The sequence below is a fragment of the Mytilus trossulus genome, chromosome 1 (genome assembly GCF_036588685.1).
Source record: "Mytilus trossulus isolate FHL-02 chromosome 1, PNRI_Mtr1.1.1.hap1, whole genome shotgun sequence".
Lineage (NCBI taxonomy): Eukaryota > Metazoa > Mollusca > Bivalvia > Mytilida > Mytilidae > Mytilus > Mytilus trossulus.
This window is the reverse complement of record NC_086373.1, coordinates 38,090,930-38,110,815: the sequence shown is the minus strand read 5'-3', so window position 1 is coordinate 38,110,815 and position 19,886 is coordinate 38,090,930. Positions and strand designations below refer to the sequence as shown.

Below are 19,886 nucleotides of genomic sequence, written 5' to 3'. Positions count from 1 at the left end.
ATGAAACAAATTGCTGTTTTGCAAAATAGGGGCCCATGAACTCGTTTTCAAATTAAATCAGTTTGAATGATAAAAAGCAGTCGAAAAATGCATCTTTTCCCGACATGTCACAGTTTGACGTCGCGAAAATAACATTTTACGTTAGCAACATCATTACCTCCCCTGTAACTGTATCGTATGCCCTTAAGGACAATTAAGAAAAAATGAAGGAAAAGGAACTAAATTGAAGCAAGAAGATCATTTGTAAGAAGATACATTAAATACAATGTACTAGAAAAATGTTTGTTTCATAGAAATAATTTGTGCAATTTAGCATCATATTTTTTCAACCTCTTGCTCAACATTGGAAGAAAATGAAAATGCCCTCAAATTTATGAATGATGTCCACTAAAACCAAAGTCTTTGAAAAAAATGCAAAGAATTTGAAAGTGGTCTATTTATTTCCTAGTAAATATGATTTATTTAAGGTCAAGTTACAGTAAATGGGCTATGTCACAGATTTCAGTAAAATTGGCATACAACTCTGGCTCGATGATCTTCAACTGAAAATCGAAAAAAATAATGTATTTATCTCATTTATTATTTAAAATATGACTGATTGAATTCTTACAAAATGGGTGAACATTTGTATAGAAAGCAAAAAAAATTGCCAAATCTCTAATTCTACTCTATAGATTTTTCTTAATTTTCGTTATAATGATGCAAAATAAAGATAGGGTCACTGACTTCGTTGTTATGGTATACTTCATTTAAAGTTGCGTTCTGTGTGAAAAAATTCAACAAAATGTCAAAATAATCGTAACGTTATCGCGTTGCACGTCGTAAAACTTTGATTTTTTTTACGTTTTTACTACCAACCAACAAGGTAACAAATTGATTATTAGACAAAAAAACGAAGTCGGTGACCCTTTGATTATTTGATATCATCAAAACAGAAATTTATGTGTCAACAATATATAGTATTTAAAGAAAAATCTATGGAGTGGAATTAGAGATTTGGCGATTTTAAGACAAAATTTAGAAGGTTTTTCGCCGATTTTATGTGCTTTCTATACAAATATTCTCCCATATTAAAAGAAATCAATCTGCAATTTTTCAGATAATAAAAGAGATAAATGTATTATTTTTTCGATTTTCAGTTGTAGTTCAAGGAGCCAAGGTTGTATGCAAATTTTTAGCAAAATCTGCGACATAGCCCATTTACTGTTCCTTGACCTTAATACGTCCAGTTTCATTCTTTGTCTAATAATCCTTGGATGCATTTTCTTCTTCTTTGACTTTTGCAATTTATAGTCATTTAAACTTTTTTCAAATTTAAACTTTTGCCCTTCACAGTTCTTTATTAAGTATTTTTTTTAAAATGAGTTAAATTTTTACTGTATATACTGTGAACCTTTGCTACAAGTTTGTTTATGATGTGAATTCATGTAACAAATGATTTCAAGAGCCTCTTAACTTGCATATATGTTTACAAAACTTTGAAATATTTCAAGTACATGATAGGGCATCAAATTTTTTAATTTTTTTAACAAGCACTATTAGAAAACTCCCTTAATTTACACTGGTATATATGACAAATGTCTAGGTTGGTCAAGGGATCAGCAAAACCTAAACAGGTTTCAACAGATCTGTATACTTCTTTCTCATATCACATTTTTCAATACATGAAATTTGTGGAGTACTACAATTTTATGTCCTTTTATTTATTCACTTTTTAGGTATATAGTGTGAGAATTCAATATGGACCAAAACCTGAAAATAGCTGGACATTACAGAAACGTTACAGTGATTTTGTAGCATTAGATACAGAGCTCAAAATAGCAAATATTGATGTACAACTGCCACCCAAAAAAGTCTTTGGAAATTTTGATAGGGAATTTGTAGCTGAAAGACAACAAGGTCTTCAGGTTTGTAAAAATATATTTCTATTAATTATTTTCATTTAAATGATGGTATTGGATCAGGTCAAAATGCTCTCTTTGTTTATAAGGAATACTATATCATGTATATATAAAATGGAATAAATTTTATCTAAAGGTAAAAACCTTGAAATTGGCATCAGGGTCAGATACCTGTGTTCCTCCTACAACAGAGCCACTAGTAAAATATGCATTTAAAGGGTACAAGGGTCAGGCTTTATAAAAAAGGAAATACAGGAAAACCATTATAATGAAATTTCAGCTAAAATCTAAAACCAAAAATGTAATGTTATTTCATTTTGTCTGATGCAAATCTTCTTATTTTTTTAGCAGAATATTTTCTGAGTATTAATAAATGCTTAGTTCATTATATTTTCAGAAATATATTGATACCATTCTTGGTCATCCTTTACTGGCTAACAGCCAAGCTGTGAAGAAATTCCTGAGTCCAGACAATTATACTCTAAACCAGACAGGTCAGTATGTGTTTGAATTACAGGTTTACATATTAAATTCTCTTTGAAAGAGTATGCTTATAATATTGATTAAGGCCATGTTTAGATTTTGAAGGATTTAATATATAGATATAGGAAGATGTGGTATTAGTGCCAATGAGACAACTTTCCATCCAATTAAAATTTATAAAAAGAAAACCATTAAAGGTTAAGGTAAGGTCTTCAACAAGGAGTCTTGGCTCAAAGCTCAAACTGAACAGCATGCTATAAAGAACCCTAAAAAATTACTAGTGTTAAACCATTCAAATGGGAAAACCAATGGTCTAATCTGTATACAAAAACAAGAAATGAGAAATACTTACGAACTTTGAATTTGTTTTTATCTAGATTGGTATTTTATTGCATTTTTTTTTTCCTTAATATTTGTGGTACTAATTCTGATATATATTTCATTCTCATTATTATGTATGTTTTTTTTTCTTTAATTTCTCAATCACCGATACCGAATAGTTATCTTGGCTTATGGGTGTCTATTTCCTCTAAGTTCAGTATTTTTGTGGTTTTACTTTTTACTTTAGTTGATTTACACAAAAATTACCATGGCTAGTTTTGCAAATATTTAAGTTTTCATGTTTTACTGTGACTTTGTTAGATATTATTGCTAGATTTGTGGTAGTTTTATAAAACTTGATCATTATTAATTAAAAAAGATTAAAGAGGGTTACACCATGTACACAGTTAGCTATAAAACTAATCTTCCCTGAGGCCCTTGTGAAATGCAATAAAATATAACAAACAATTACAAAATATTAGTGTATTGATAATGCCCTTGATATTTTTTTCAGAGATTGCATTGCAGCATGTTTCTATGGTGTTTAGGTCTGAAAACAAATGGGATGTGATAGAATCATTACCAGATATAGGTATATAATTTACACTTATCATTCATTCTATTTGAAGTAGGTATGTGCATTTGTAAGTGTTCCCCTGAAAAGAGTTTACTTTTGTGAAAATTCTTATATTTGCACTACAAAGAGACCCTGTTCATTACATTGTTTTGAACATTTTTATAAAAACTTGAATTCTATGCACTCATGGTAATTGTATAAAACTAATATGACTGTTCAAGACAGTTAGTCTTCATTCATACATATGTGTCTATTTTTAAATGAAGGTCTTTTATGTGTCTATTTTTAAATGAAGGTCTTTTATGTGTCTATTTTTAAATGAAGGTCTTTTTTCTCTTAGGTGTTGATGGTTATTGTGTTTTGTTCTGTTCAATATTTCTGTTACCGGTAATATAAATTGTGATCTGCATTTCAGTTGTACTGCTATCCAAAAGGGATTCATTGTTAAGCAACAGCCTGCATGATTTAATATTTGTTTTTCTCATTGCAAACTATTAATTCTGCATTTGTATTTATGAAATTACAGATCCCCAAAGAGTTGCTAAAACAAACTTTGAAAAGATATAATATGCAAAATATTATACAAAACCTTTAAATATACTTATTAAGAAGGGATGTAGTTACGATACTGTTGTTAGGTCATTAAAGATTGCATATTTTGGCGTTAATATTGATTCATTTATAGGGTCTTTGCATCGAAACTAAACACATTTATTCAAAAAAACAGTTGTTGGCACGACACAGGTTATGTTCTTCTCATATATGTTATGATGGTATGATACTAAACCCCTAACAGGAAGGATTGTGCCTGATATTCGTATGATGAAATTATAATCTTTCAATCAGTTTAATTGAAGTCTGGAGCTGGCATGTCAGTTAACTGCTAGTAGTCTGTTGTTATTTATGTATAATTATCATTTTAATTATTTTCTTTGGTTACATCTTCTGACATCAGACTCGGACTTCTCTTGAATTGAATTTAAAATGTACGTATTTTTATGCGTTTACTTTTCTACATTGGCTAGAGGTATAGGGGGAGGGTTGAGATCTCATAAACATGTTTAACCCCGCCGCATTTTTGCGCCTGTCCCAAGTCAGGAGCCTCTGGTCTTTGTTAGTCTTGTATTATTTTAATTTTAGTTTCTTGTGTACAATTTGGAAATTAGTATGGCGTTTATTATCACTTAACTAGTATATATTTGTTTAGGGGCCAGCTGAAGGACACCTCCGGGTGTGGGAGTTTCTCTCGTTACATTGAAGACCTGTGGGTGACCTTTTGCTGTTTTTTCTATGGTCGGTTTGTTGTCTCTTTGATACATTCCCCATTTCCATTTTCAATTTTATAATGATTATAAAGTTAAAACATTTTATAATTTTCAGGATGGAGGTTAAGAAAAGAATATATTTTAGTGAAACCAATAGATCAACCAAAAATTAAAGAAATTTTGACATGGGTAAGTTATTTTTTATTAAGTTTTTCTAAATGCAGATTGTTTATTGTCAACATTTTTTTTTGAAAATGACATGTCGGTGATTGCACTTTTATATGAGCACTAGCTCTTGTAAGCCTTGTAAGGATTGACAGAAAAACTAGTTTGACATTCAAATTTCAATTCAACATGGAAACATTTTAAAGAGGGTAAGATACCTTTTTGTAGGAATATATGTATAGATTTTTTTACTGATTTCATTCACAATAATTGGTAAATGGACATCTTAGGTACACTTAAGGGTGTACCCAAAATTTTAACTAAAATAGATTTGGCTCGTTTAATTTTCATAAAGTTTTGACAAAATATTTTGTTGGATATATAGCAGTAAGCAGGTTAACAAACACCAATTTTGATTGTTGAAAAGCTTGATTTCTCCTTACTAATAGTATATGTGATAAAAATGCTCAGTTGATTATTAAGAGTTAACTCCCTTAGGTGTTCTGTGTCCCTTCAAGCACTTGTCTGGCAGAAAGTATATCACATTTTGCATAATTTTGTTTTTATAAATGTTATCAATAAAACATCTGCTGTATTATCAGACTTTAAAAATAGTATAATTATTTGTTATGGAATATGTTCTCTTAAATAATATTGGAATCAGGGTTTCTGTTGGCGGTCGCCATTTTTTCGCAATTTGCGAAAAAATAATAACTACACATGGCGATTAAAATTCGTCATTGGCGAAAGAATGTGGTGAAAGAAATATATAAAATGATTTATTTTCAGCCTTCTTGTTTATTTACTTTTTTCGGGTTTCTCTGACTTACCGATCAGACAATACTCGGAATTCACCTTGAACTCCTTAAGATTTTGACAGAAAATCAATAATCTGCTGATTCCATTCATAGCTATCAACATCAAAGGACTAATTATTAAAGGTGTTCATTGTATGATATAACAAAATGATATGGTTAAATGGCTTCTGTCACATGCCACAAAAGGGATTTATTAACCACTTTACGACACACGTGTTTGAAGCAAAAAATTTACGCTTCCTCTCCTTCTTTTTATGATAATCCAGAAAAGAAAATTGTTGTTATGACGTAAAATGTTCAAAAGCAAGAAAGGTCTCTGATTTAAAACTATATCATTTAACTTTCATATAGATCATTGATTTGAGTGGATACTTCAAAGTCGTTTCAGTGGCAGACATGTTTTAAGCATATAGTTTTATTTATTTACGATAGTCTAGAAAAGAAAACTGTCGTTATGAAGAAATCTATTCACAAGGTTGGCATGAGAGTAACACTTCAATATAATGACTACACCTTACACGAGGAATCAATTCCAAGTAATGTGATGCTTTGTTTTGTTGTAAAAAACATTTTTATTTAGGGGAGGGGGCTGGAAAAAAAGGAAACTTTTAAAAGAAAAATATATTTGTGTTACATGTACTTGGAGAAAAAAATTAATTAAGTGGCGAAAAATATAGTGTTTTGGCGAAAGAGGTGGCGAAAAAAAATATTGACACAGGGGAAACCCTGATTGGAATAGAAGGAGATTGCTTAAATCAGACTAACAGCAAACCATTATGATTTTATTTCAGTGTGACTATGGTCCTGACAAATTTATGCCAGAGAAGGAGCTGGCAGCTGTACTGAGAATTTTCCCATCTATACAAGTAAGTTCATCTTTTAAATTCCATTTAATTATAAAAATAAAGTACCGATTTTGCAACACATTTGATGGTTCTTACATAAAATTGCACATGCATTAACAATGCATATCTGACACAAATGATTTCAATTGTCATTCTTTTCTATGTTTCAGCATCCAAATATTTATCCTGTGACCTTTGCTACTGCCAATGAAAGTGGAGGACTTTTAATACAAAGTTTTTGTGAAAAAGGAACATTAAGAGATCTTATTTGTAAATGTAAACCAAAGATTCATTACTTGAAAAAATATGGAAATCCCAAATCTTACTCACTATTAGAACCTGTGGCAATTAAAACATTTGGCAAACAGATACTCCTGACTTTGAAATTTTTACAAGAAAAATGCATTCCTTACGGTAAGTAATATCAAGTATATACCCTATTATAATAGTACTTTTGTATTCAAATTGTTAAGTGATAGTTGTTTAAGAAAAGTTTGATAGTTATGTTGCATTTAAGACAAAATAATTTGTAAAGATTAATAACATATAATTTGTTGTATTGTATAATGAATGGACAAGAAGGATTACCAAATATTTTATAACAGGTTACACTTACCACCAACACATGACTTCTCCATGAAATGCACTGCATATATAAAACAACAACAGACAACACATGGTCATGAAAGCCTGACTTGTTACAAGCATAAAATATGGTGGGGCTAAACCTATTTCCTTTGTTCATAGACCTCATCCTTTCCCTTTCCCTACATAGGCCATATGTCATAAAAATAAAACACAAAGGAAAACCTACACATCCCTAACAATAGTTATCTCCCTTATTCGTGATGTGTCATTTTTAAAAAGATCAAACAAATTTCTCTTTGAATATCACTATGCCAGAATCTAATGGATTCCCCATCGCTAATTTTCTTTTAAGGTCACATGGCCCGAAGGGCCAAGTGAGCTTTTCCCATCACTTGGCGTCCGGCGTCTGTCATCCGGCGTTAACTTTTACAAAAATCTTCTCCTCTGAAACTACTGGGCCAAATTTAACCAAACTTGGCCACAATCATCATTGGGGTATCTAGTTTAAAAAATGTGTCTGATGACCCGGTCAACCAACCAAGATGGCCCCGACGGCTAAAAATAGAACATTCGGGTAAAATGCGGTTTTTGGCTTATAACTCAAAAACACAAGCATTTAGAGCAAATCTGACATGGGTAAAATTGTTCATCAGGTGAAGATCTATCTGCCCTGAAATTTTCAAATGAATTGGACAACCTGTTGTTGGGTTGCTGCCCCTGAATTGATCATTTTAAAGAAATTTTGTAGTTTTTATACGACCGCAAATTTTGAAAAAATTTCGTCGTATATTGCTATCACGTTGGCGTCGTCGTCGTCGTCGTCGTCGTCGTCGTCGTCGTCGTCGTCCGAATACTTTTAGTTTTCGCACTCTAACTTTAGTAAAAGTGAATAGAAATCTATGAAATTTCAACACAAGGTTTATGACCAGAAAAGGAAGGCTGGTATTGATTTTGGGAGTTTTGGTCCCAACATTTTAGGAATTAGGGGCCAAAAAGGGCCCAAATAAGCATTTTCTTGGTTTTCGCACTATAAATTTAGTTTAAGTTAATAGAAATCTATGAAATTTTGACACAAGGTTTATAACCACAAAATAAAGGTTGGGATTGATTTTGGGAGTTTTATTATCAACAGTTTAGGAATTAGGGGCCAAAAAAGGGCCAAAATAAGCATTATTCTTGGTTTTCGCACAATAACTTTAGTTAAAGTAAATAGAAATCAATGAAATTTAAACACAATGTTTATGACCACAAAAGGAAGGTTAATATTGATTTTGGGAGTTTCGGTCCCAACAGTTTAGGAATTAGGGGCCAAAAAGGGACCCAAATAAGCATTTTTCTTGGTTTTCGCACCATAGCGTTAGTATAAGTAAATAGAAATCTATGAAATTTAAACACAAGGTTTATGACTATAAAAGGAAGGTTGGTATTGAATTTGGAAGTTTTGGTCCCAACAGTTAAGGAAAAAGGGGCCCAAAGGGTCCAAAATTAAACTTTGTTTGATTTCATCAAAATTGAATAATTGGGGTTCTTTAATATGCCGAATCTAACTGTGTATGTAGATTCTTAATTTTTGGTCCCGTTTTCAAATTGGTCTACATTAAGGTCCAAAGGGTCCAAAATTAAACTTAGTTTGATTTTAACAAAAATTGAAACCTTGGGGTTCTTTGATATGCTGAATCTAAAAATGTACTTAGATTTTTGATTATTGGCCCAGTTTTCAAGTTGGCCCAAATCGGGGTCCAAAATTAAACATTGTTTGATTTCATCAAAAATTGAATAATTGGGGTTCTTTGATATGCCAAATCTAACTGTGTATGTAGATTCTTAATTTTTGGTCCAGTTTTAAAATTGGTCTAAATTAAAGTGCAAAGGGTCCAAAATTAAACTAAGTTTGATTTTAACAAAAATTAAATTTTTGGGCCTCTTTGATATGCTGAATCTAAACATGTACTTAGATTTTTGATTATGGGCCCAGTTTTCAAGTTGGTCCAAATCAGGATCTAAAATTATTATATTAAGTATTGTGCAATAGCAAGTCTTTTCAATTGCACAGTATTGTGCAATGGCAAGAAATATCTAATTTCACAATATTGTGAAATAGCAATTTTTTTTTTAATTAAGAGTTATCTTTCTTTGTCCAGTATAGTAAGCAAGAAATATCTGCAAGAATTTTTTTAATTGGAGTTATCTTTCTTTGTCCAGAATCAACTTAAATCTTTGTTATATACAATATACAATGTATATTCACTTTTTACTACCAACTGATAAATTTAAATAATCTTTACCATTCAGTGATAACAAGCAGTTTTTTTACATCATGTATTTAAATGAGTAGTAATTGTTGCAAACTCCATTAGAATATTTTAATTGAAATTAGTTTTGGAATAAGGGAAAGGGGGATGTGAATAAAAAATTGGGTTAAATTTTTCTCATTTGAAATTTCATAAATAAAAAGAAAATTTCTTCAAACATTTTTTTGAGAGGATTAATATTCAACAGCATAGTGAATTGCTCTAAGAGAAAACAAAAATTTTAAGTTCATTTGAATACATTCATTCTGTGTCAGAAACCTATGCTGTGTCAACTATTTAATCACAATCCAAATTTAGAGCGGAATCCAGCTTGAATGTTGTGTCCATACTTGCCCCAACCGTTCAGGGTTCAACCTCTGCGGTCGTATAAAGCTACGCCCTGCGGAGCATCTGGTTGGTTATTATTTTGAATATTATTATAGAAAGAGATGAACTGTAAACAGCAATAATGTTCAGCAAAGTAAGATTTACAAATAAGTCAACATGACCGAAATGGTCAATTGACCCCTTTAGGAGTTATTGCCCTTTATAGTAAATTTTTAACATATATCTTAGTAATCTTTTACAAAAATCTTCTCCTCTGAAACTACTTGGCCAAATTTGACCAAACTTGGCCACAATCATCATTGGGAAATCTTGTTTAAAAAATGTGTGCGGCAACCCAGCCAACCAACCAAGATGGCTGCCACAGCTAAAAATAGAACATAGGGGTAAAATGCAGTTTTTGGCTTATAACTCAAAAATCAAAGCATTTAGAGCAAATCTGACAGGGTAAAGTTGTTCATCAGGTCAAGATCTATCTGACCTGAAATTTTCAAATGAATCGGACAACCGGTTGTTTGGTTGTTGCCCCTGAATGGTAATTTTAAGGAAATTTTGCTGTTTTTGGTTATTTTAAATATTATTATAGATAGAGATAAACTATAAAACACAATTCATGTTAGCAAAGTAAGATCTTCAAATAGGTCAACATGACCAAAATTGGCCCTTTATAGTCAATTTTTAACATTTTTTCGTAAATCTTAGTTATCTTTTACAAAAATCTTCTCCTCTGATACTACTTGGCCAAATTAAACTAAACTTGGCCACAATCATCATTTGGGTATCTAGTTTAAAAAATGTGTGGCGTGACCCGGTCAACCAACCAAGATGGCCACCACGGTTAAAAATAGAACATAGGGGTAAAATGCAGTTTTTGACTTATAACTCAAAAACCAAAGCATTTAAAGCAAATCTGACATGAAATAAAATTATTTATCAGGTCAAAATCTATCTGTCCTGAAATTTTCAGATGAATCGGACAACCCGTTGTTGGAAGCTGCCCCTGAACTGTTAATTTTAAGGAAATGTTGCTGTTTTTGGTTATTGTCTTGAATATTATTATAGATAGAGATGAACTGTAAAACACAATTCATGTTAGCAAAGTAAGATCTTCAAATAGGTAAACATGACCAAAATTGTCAGTTGACCCCTTTAGGAGATATTGCCCTTTATAGTCATGTTTTAACCATTTTTTCGTAAATCTTAGTAATATTTTACAAAAATCTTCTCCTCTGAAACTACTGGGCCAAGTAAATTATAGATAGAGATAATTGTAAGCAGCTAGAATGTTCAGTAAATTAAGATGTACAAACACATCACCATCACCAAAACACAATTTTGTCATGAATCCATCTGTGTCCTTTGTTTAATATTCACATAGACCAAGGTGAGCGACACAGGCTCTTTAGAGCCTCTAGTTTAGATAATATTTTCAAAATTCTACATCAAAATATTTTGACAGATTATTAACAAACTTAAAAATGATTTACAACAAATTACATAACATTATTTTCAATTTTGGCGTATGAGCAAGGAAATTACCCACAATGCTTTAGATATGTTGCCTGGACATAACATTAAATTTAATCCTGGCGTTTTACCTTTCTGCTATTTGGCAGTACGTTTCTGCATTTAAATTCCTACGTTTCCGCATTTTTGTAGTATTCTTTTTAGCATTTTTTTTACATTGATTTTTTTAAAGGTGGTTTACATTTACTGGAATTAATATTCATCTTAATTGATGTCTCTAAAGCCTATTTAGTCCTTTTTAATTGTAAATTGATTGATTGTTTGTTTGTTGCTATATTTTTTAAACAGTGACAAATATTTCACCGGAATTCAAATCAGTGTAAAGTTGATGTAATCAATCATAGGCAAAATTTAGGCCTTCAACACTGACAAAACCCATACTGTATTATGTCGTCTAGAAAAAGCCTGACATGAAAAGTGTGAAACAATTCAAACGAAAAATTATACATAAAAAAACATTTTACAAAATATCAAATATGAGTAGAGACATGAACTATGAACAACCACTAAACTACTAGAGACCACATCACACAGAAATAAACAGCTATAGGAGTATGGTCAACGTTCGGCCTTCTCTAATAAGAAAACCCCATGCCACATAGTCAGCTATAAATCGCACCGAAATCACAAATGTAAATATGGTAAAACAACATTATAAAATACAAATCAAGAAAAAAAAATATAATAAAATAATGTCTTATATATCATTATTACTATTTTTTACAGGTGAAATACAGGTAAAAATGCAGAAAAGTAATACCTATTTTTTTTCGGAAAAGTAATGCACGAAAATGCGGAAATGTAAAACTTGATTTTTGCAAAAATTGTGGAAGCGTAATATGCCCTTTAATCTTAATATCTTAATGTAACATCTTGTGTATTCTGTTGTAGGTCATTTACATGCTGGAAATATCATAGTTGAAGGTCAAGTGTGTAAATTTCTTGATCTTCAAAACTGGTTTCTAGGGTTACCATCATATTACAGACCATCTTTTGTACAGTTTAAAAAGATTCAGGTTTGTTATATATCTATAATAGATAAATGGGTTATGCTAAGCACAGTTTACCAAACATGGAAACATGGTTATGATAATGCCATCGGTCATCATGTCCTGTGGACCCATTCTGTTCCATCAATTGCAACAGTGAGATGGGTACCTAGTCCCCAATTACGGTGGAAAAAAAAAAAAGTCAGGAAAATTTCCAAAAATTTTCATTTGACTAATGAACTCAAAATCTTTAACTTTTTTCAGACATTTTTAAATCCCTGTACCTGCACAGTAATCTTCTTCCTTTTTTCCTGTCTTGTTTGCATGAGACTTTGAATTAAGAAATAATTCATGGAAGCCATAGATTATTGGAAATTTACACATGGCCTGGGCCGTGATATTCGAATTTTATCCTGAGCGTTAGCGAGGGATAAAATCAACGAATATCACGGCCCAGGCCATGTGTAAATTTCCAATAATCTATGGCTTCCATGAATTATTTCGATTCTAATAGGACAAATACGATCATTAAAAAAACTGAAGCGAGGGTGGCTAAATCTGTGTGTATGGCTGTTCTTTTTTACTCCCTGTTAGATAAAGCTCATCATTTGAATAGATCCGTAGCTTGTACGGATTATTTCGTGAACAACCGCTGAAAAAAATATGTTTCATTCTCAAAACCAACAATTGTCATGTTGATTTATATGTTTTTTCCCGTGAGCTACCGTCAAATCCAAAGTTGACATTTCGTAACCAATGAGCCGCCATGTTGACTTGCTGAAATCAGTACATATGCGAATAATGCAATAGAATAGAAAATCAAACATAACCTACCTTGATAATCAATTTTAATACAATAGTAAACGACATGTCAATAGTTAACGTAACAGAAAACGTTCAACTCTTGAGTTTTCATTTGTATGACGTCATGTTTTGAAATGACTTAAATGCGCCAAAAACATTAATAGACTTTCGCGGAATTTTATTTTATTTTTATTTTGTTGGTTTCTCCGAGTTCTTATGCATTACTTCTTTTTATTATGCATCCGAATAAGAATAAAAGTGAATTTGTCTTTTCTGAATTGCAATTTTTAAATCAATTAAATCGACAAAGGGTTTGCAAATAGGTTTCAATACATGCGGATTTACGTGGGAAGTATATTGTAACAGCCATTATTATGTACACCACGGAGTCTGCGCTAAGTATAGATATATCGAGAATTTTATCACAGTGTTGTTTACAAAGCGAAAGAAGCACGTCATATTAGAATGAAATATATATTTCGTTTAGTAAAATGAAGAAGGAACTCAATACCAATACATTTTTAATAGTTCTTTGATATGAAAATAGCGTAACCTGATGACAACGTTTCTTTGTTTACATTGAACATGACGTCATAACATAAAATAATTCAAACAGACTACGTCCCCTTTCACAGGTAATGCATACCTCATATCAGATTATACTGTATTTAGGGAAAATACTTCAGCTTATATAAAAAAAAAAATGTCCTCAAATTGAGTGACAAATTGTACCTTGCAGTTTTCTTTAAACATATATAACAATCTTTTGTGCAAATGTATTTTTTAAAAGAGAATGTAAAACTAAAACTTTCAAGATACATGTCAGAATTTAAAACTTATTTTAATAACCGACCGTGGATACATTATGATTTTTTGGATATCAATTTTCGTGGATTTCTTCGGTTCATGTTAACCAGGGATTCAAAAGTTATAGGAATTACAAATTTTCTATAGGCTATTTATGCACAGATTGTAATTAAAAACGAAATTAGATATCCATGAAAATCCAAATTTTCCTCAATTCACAATGACTGGTAACCATGAAAATAAATGAATCCACACATTAGTATCTATTTTTGTACTAAAGATGATTTATTTTACAGACAACAGAATCCATTGATGTATATTGTTTTGGACAGTTGTTGTATGAGATGACTTTTGGTTCTCAGCTGTATGCTGCCACATGTGATAATTTTCCTCCGTCCTGCCCTCCACAGATTAGTAAGCCCTCAACTCGTCAGCATCTGTACTTAAGAATGATTTGATATATGGTCTAAACTTAATTATGATTGGTTGTACTGTGAAAGTCATTTTCAGATATGCTACACAGTTTTTATTCTCAAAATTTCTTTATACCCACTAAGCAAAGATTTTTTTTGTTACATATTTTTCAGTTTCTGTGTTAAGGATTGATATAATATTTGGTTTGAATCTTATAATCATGAGATGCCCCATGTAAGCAATTTTCTGATCAGCAATGCACTTTCTTCATATTTACTGAATAAGAACTTTACTTTAACATGTGAGCATGGAATCTTTTTTCAATGTTTGTTATAGATGGCGGCATACTTTGCATGCCTTCTTATAAAAATTAGAAGATGTGGTATGATTGCAAATGAGACAACTCTCCATCAGAGACCATACACAGAAGTGACAGAACTAGAGGTCACCATACGGCCTTCAATAATGAGCAAAGTCTATATCACATAGTCAGTTAGTAGAGGCCCTATAATGACAAATGCAAAGCAACTGACAAACACAATATTGGACGTAGAGTCGTAGATGGTTACCTATACATTCACCATAATGAAAAGACATCAAGTGCAGATCTGAGAGTTAACAGCGAATAACAACTAATTAAAAAAAATCATCCATCTAAGACTAAAACATTGCTAATTTATGTAAATTTCATTCTTAACTATTTGCAGGATCTGTTTTGGAGTCTATTTTAACCTCTGAGGCATGTAAAAATGGTTTACCAACAGTAGCAGATTTACTGTCTCATCCGTAAGTCTACTTTTCAAGTTCTGCATACATTGACATAGGCTATTGTAAAGAATACCTTTGTTTTAAAATCAGCTTAAGAATTGGTCTATTTTTTTTTATAAAAATGCTTAAAAGTCTTAACCTTTTCAAAGTTTCTTTCTGCATTAAACAAAAAAAAACTGTGAATGTTTAGCATTTTAGTTTATAAAATGCTCATCGGAAATGTAATTTCAAAGAATATTTTTCATGGTTAATTTCTTTTGATAAATAATTTGATTTCTTTCAACTATCAAATAATCACACTAATCATTGATTGATTTCTTAAATCAAAAATTTAGGCAAATTCTGTTACATTTAATTTATTTTCCATTAAACAATTATTGATTAATCATGAACTAATTAATTTATTCACAAAGATCAAACTATTTCTTACAATGTGGTAAATTCAGTTATAATGAGTGATAATCAGTAATGTATAGTTATGATTAAAGTAATCATGTAATCATTGATGGTTTGTTTAATCACAATTAATCAGAATGGTGAATACAATTTAGTTATAATTAGGTGAACACATGTGACCTAAATGGTCACATTATTAATTTTGAAATGTTTGATAACAAAGATCAAAGGAAAAATCATTGCCCATTAATTACACAATAACAGAAGAATGATTATGTTTGATGATTTAATTTTTTTTTCTAATTTTAATTATTATGATTTATCAAAAATTTAAAAAAATATATAATAACAATTTATTATGATTTTAGTTTAACATTTATATAAATAAAATAATAAAGATGTTGATATGGAAGTTTGAATCATACAAGTATTTATTGTAAAACAAATTTATTAGCCAATATTCAAAAATTGTTATTTTTTGTGAATAAAATTCTTAAAGTATTTTTAAAAGTGCATAAAAGTTTTTCAATTTAACCATAATTTTTTTGGAAGAGGAAACTTATATTTTTTTCTCATTCTCTTTCTTCTCCTTCCATACAGAAAAAGCCTTTCCATCCATAACACACTCATCTTCAATTTAAAAGTATTTATTTGAATTCTATTTGCAATATAGACAACTTACAAATCATAAGATAAAAAATGTAATTCCTGATTACAACATCAATATGGTAATTTCAAGATTAATGATTAATAATTAAAACTTTTTATTTTCAAATAATTGATTATGATTGCCTATGATTAGAATAATAATCATGGTGATACTTTGATTAGCCCAAGCTGGCTTATTTTAATCACACTGAACAGCAGAAGCCAACTTTTTGGCCAATAGAAATGCATGAATACTGTTCATCAAAACTTTCAACCAATGGGAATCCAGTGTTTGTGTGACAAGCTCAACATATCACATGTGACACCATATAAAATGGTGTCACTTTTTACTCAAATCATTATTCACTTGTCAACTGTCAATTTCAATCAATCATTGTACTATTACTATCAATCATTACAATCATGGCTGATTTCCTTGACTTCCTCTTGGCATCACCTACCAAGTCACCACTGCCCATAGAGATCACATCCACTACTACACTAGAGGACATCATTGCTGCTACTATCCAACCAGATGCCACTATCTCAGATGTCACTACTCAACCAGAATCACCTACTACTAATCCTTCCACCACCATCGAAGATGATGATGAGGCTCTGGCTGCTGCTATCCTTGAGGAAGCAACAGCTCTTGAGCCTGAGACAGAAACTCGCCTTGCTGACTCACTCTTTGATCTACTTGGATCACCACCACCAGAGCAACTACTTACCAACAACTCAGCAGTCCTAGAACTTCAGTCACTACTCAAGACAGAACTCAAACAGCAAACCATACCACAGACTCTGATGAGCTTACTACACAAACCCAAAACCAGTGTATTCACCAGAGAGCAACAACTCCAACGTCAGTTTACCAAACTCGAAGTCAGCAACCCAACTCAGGTGTCTCAGCTATCCAGCTTCTTCAAGTACCAGTCTGCTGTCATCGAGACTGAGCGATACCAGTCACTTCACCAGAATGCTACCAAACCACATCTACGAGTATCCATCAACGACCACTTTGATGAGCAACTACACAAGGCTATAGATAGGGTTGAGGTAATATAACAATTCTGGTTAATATATATAATATATTGAAAACAATTTGAAATATTCAAAGTAAAAAAAAAGATAATTAAGTTAAGATTAATGGGCTTAAATAAAAAAAAAATGAAATATTCAAAGTAAAAAAAAAGAAAATTAAGATTTATATTTGAATAAAATGTTGAATTTAATAATTTCAATAACAGTATAACTTTTAGATAAAAAAAAACAACTTTATGTATGTTATCATTGAATATTGTACAAATGTTTTGACATATTTACTTACTTTCCTTTCCTTTTACAGGTCAGTGTGTCTAATCTTCAACAAGCAGTCAGCAACCAGATACCTACTACTACCAAGATGTCCGCTTCCAGACCCAGCACAGTCAGGTCTCGTCCACAGCTCTCACGTAGGTCTGTCCAACTCATGGAAGAATGGTACCACTGTAATGTAGACCACCCATACCCAGACTCAACCACCATCCAGTCCTTTGCACAACAGGGTAACATCAGAGAAGAACAGGTTAAGAAGTGGTTTGCCAACAAACGTAACCGATCACAGAACACCCACTCACGTACAGCCATCACCTCTCGTAAGATGTCATCTCGCTACAACAGGAACTCCTACTACCAGCCTTATTGAAAAACAATGATTTGAAATTTGTGTACATATGTCTTAAGTGCTATGAATTATTTGGTGTATAAGTGCTATGTTTTATATTATGTATTTTATTGCTATAAAGCTTAATGTATTTTACGATAAAGTGCTATATTGTTATTGAAATATTTCATGTGCTAATAAATGATAGATATTAAATACGTTCTTCTTATTATTATGGATTTATCAGAGTAAAACAACCACAACAACAAAACAATCATCAACAAATAAATATCCAACTCAAATAAAGTTAGAAAACAACATCATACAACAGTAAAGATTGTAATAAACCAAAGAAATATGAATTACCAGCTACATTCCAAATAGCAGTGAAATATGTTAAAACAAAAACCATAAGCAAGATAAAATGCAAGTTATCAATATAATATATAGTAATTTGTTCACCTCCTTAAAACAAAAAAAATAGGCTACATTACATTAATCATTATATGGTCCTACAAATCCTTAGGATCATCTAATCTTGGTACTGTGCATGCATATTTTTTTAATACTGTATACCATGCATATCTTTCTTGATATTACATAGATAAATGACACAACAAACAGAAAATACTTCAGTGTGATTGCATAAAATCTTCTTGCATATATAGTAATTATTTTCCAGATACATGTAGATGTAAAATTGTCCATAAAATTGAAAAGTTTTACTGAATTGAACTGAAAATGAGATGTAGTTCAAATTATTGTAGTTGGATTCTAATTTGAAATAAAGTTTAATGTGAGGTACTGATTCAAGAAGAATTGATGATTGAATCTGTCAGGCTGTTCAACTGTACAAACAAAATTTATTAGTACCTTATATTATCATGCACAGAAACTTCCTTATTTAGGGTATCATTTGTAATTTGTGATTTGATGATTACCTTATTGGTATTAAGACATCTCTATGAGTCCTCAAAGGTATTAAGACTCAAATAATTATTGTGGAGAAAAAAAAATATGGAATTCTTCAAAATCAGTTGATTTATTTATTGTCAAAAGAAAGTAAACATTTTTATCGTCATGCAGCAAAAATACTGTTAACCTCATTTACCAAGAATTTTTATTGTTAAATTGTCATGAAGTTGTCCCCATTCTGACCCTCATATATACTGGGATTAAACTGTCTGTATCTAAATATACACTTGGTATGGTCTCAAGTTGTAGTTGTATACATGTGTCTGACTTTGTTATTCTCTTTCAGACTATTTTCAGACATAACACTGCCATTAATGGACAAACCAATACTCAAAATTCCAAGTAAATTAAAAGAGTTCATCAGAACAGCAAAAGATGAAGTGGAAAAGAGGCTACATGATGAGCAAAAAGTGGTGTGTATTATTAAAACTTGATTAATGATAATTTTTATTTAGTATATGCAAATCCAGCAAGCTACAAAGTACTTTTATAAAAATATGGAGAAGTGTAATGATTGCCAATGAAACAACACCCCACCAATATCCAAATGATGTAGATGCAAGTAGGTAAATAATGTTTAGGCAACATAAGTCATTACAACATTCAACAATAATTTTTTTAAGGTGTTTGGCATTTAAGATATAAGCAAACTCCTCTTTATTACATAATTTTGTTAGTCAAGTAGGCTTTGCAAATAACTGGAATCAACTGTATAGGCAACATTAAAGCCTTCAACAATAAAAAAAACTTCTACCGTATAAGTGGCTATTAATGGCTCTGACACAAAAAAACAATTTTAGATATTTTCTCTTTATATTGGACCATTCTTTCCTGTGTCAGTGCAAATGAAATAGTTCTGATCTGTATTTTAAGAGAAAAACAAAAAACTGGAGCTAACTTTTTTCACAAAATTTTTACCACATGTTTCAATTTGAAAAATGATATACTGTAAATTAAGATGAGATGTATTGTATAGTTCTAAAGTGCTCTTTGTGAGGTCTGTATTCTAATCCATGAACTATGTTGAATGAAATAAATATTATTAATTTAGATACATAAAATTAAGAGAATGTCCAAAGCTAAAGAATTCCATATGTCAGAGGAAGAAAAGAAGAAGAGAAGGAAGTCAAAGAAAGTAAGAAGATGTACACAAACCATTTTGTCCTTATTTTCATTTAGGTCACACATTACACAAATACAACATGTGTTAACTATGAAACACATAATGTTCTCTCATTTAGAAATTTATACTTAACTTTAGCTTTATTTTTTTTCTTCAAAAACCACAGCTGTTTTTGTCAAGCCTGCAACTTT

General features: G+C 31.0%; 1 protein-coding gene across 2 annotated transcripts in view; it reads left to right on the top strand.

Moving 5' to 3' along the window:
* LOC134723655 (PX domain-containing protein kinase-like protein) overlaps positions 1 to 19,886 on the top strand; it is a 34,409-nt gene that overhangs the window by 1,586 nt on the left and 12,937 nt on the right. For both annotated transcript variants that reach the window (XM_063587218.1, XM_063587223.1), the window contains exons 2-12: positions 1,719 to 1,907; positions 2,299 to 2,395; positions 3,220 to 3,297; positions 4,663 to 4,736; positions 6,322 to 6,396; positions 6,546 to 6,789; positions 12,018 to 12,142; positions 14,023 to 14,140; positions 14,848 to 14,926; positions 18,859 to 18,985; positions 19,624 to 19,707. In XM_063587218.1, the coding sequence (XP_063443288.1) occupies positions 1,719 to 1,907; positions 2,299 to 2,395; positions 3,220 to 3,297; positions 4,663 to 4,736; positions 6,322 to 6,396; positions 6,546 to 6,789; positions 12,018 to 12,142; positions 14,023 to 14,140; positions 14,848 to 14,926; positions 18,859 to 18,985; positions 19,624 to 19,707 (1,290 nt within the window). The remainder of the gene's footprint in view (positions 1 to 1,718; positions 1,908 to 2,298; positions 2,396 to 3,219; positions 3,298 to 4,662; positions 4,737 to 6,321; positions 6,397 to 6,545; positions 6,790 to 12,017; positions 12,143 to 14,022; positions 14,141 to 14,847; positions 14,927 to 18,858; positions 18,986 to 19,623; positions 19,708 to 19,886) is intronic.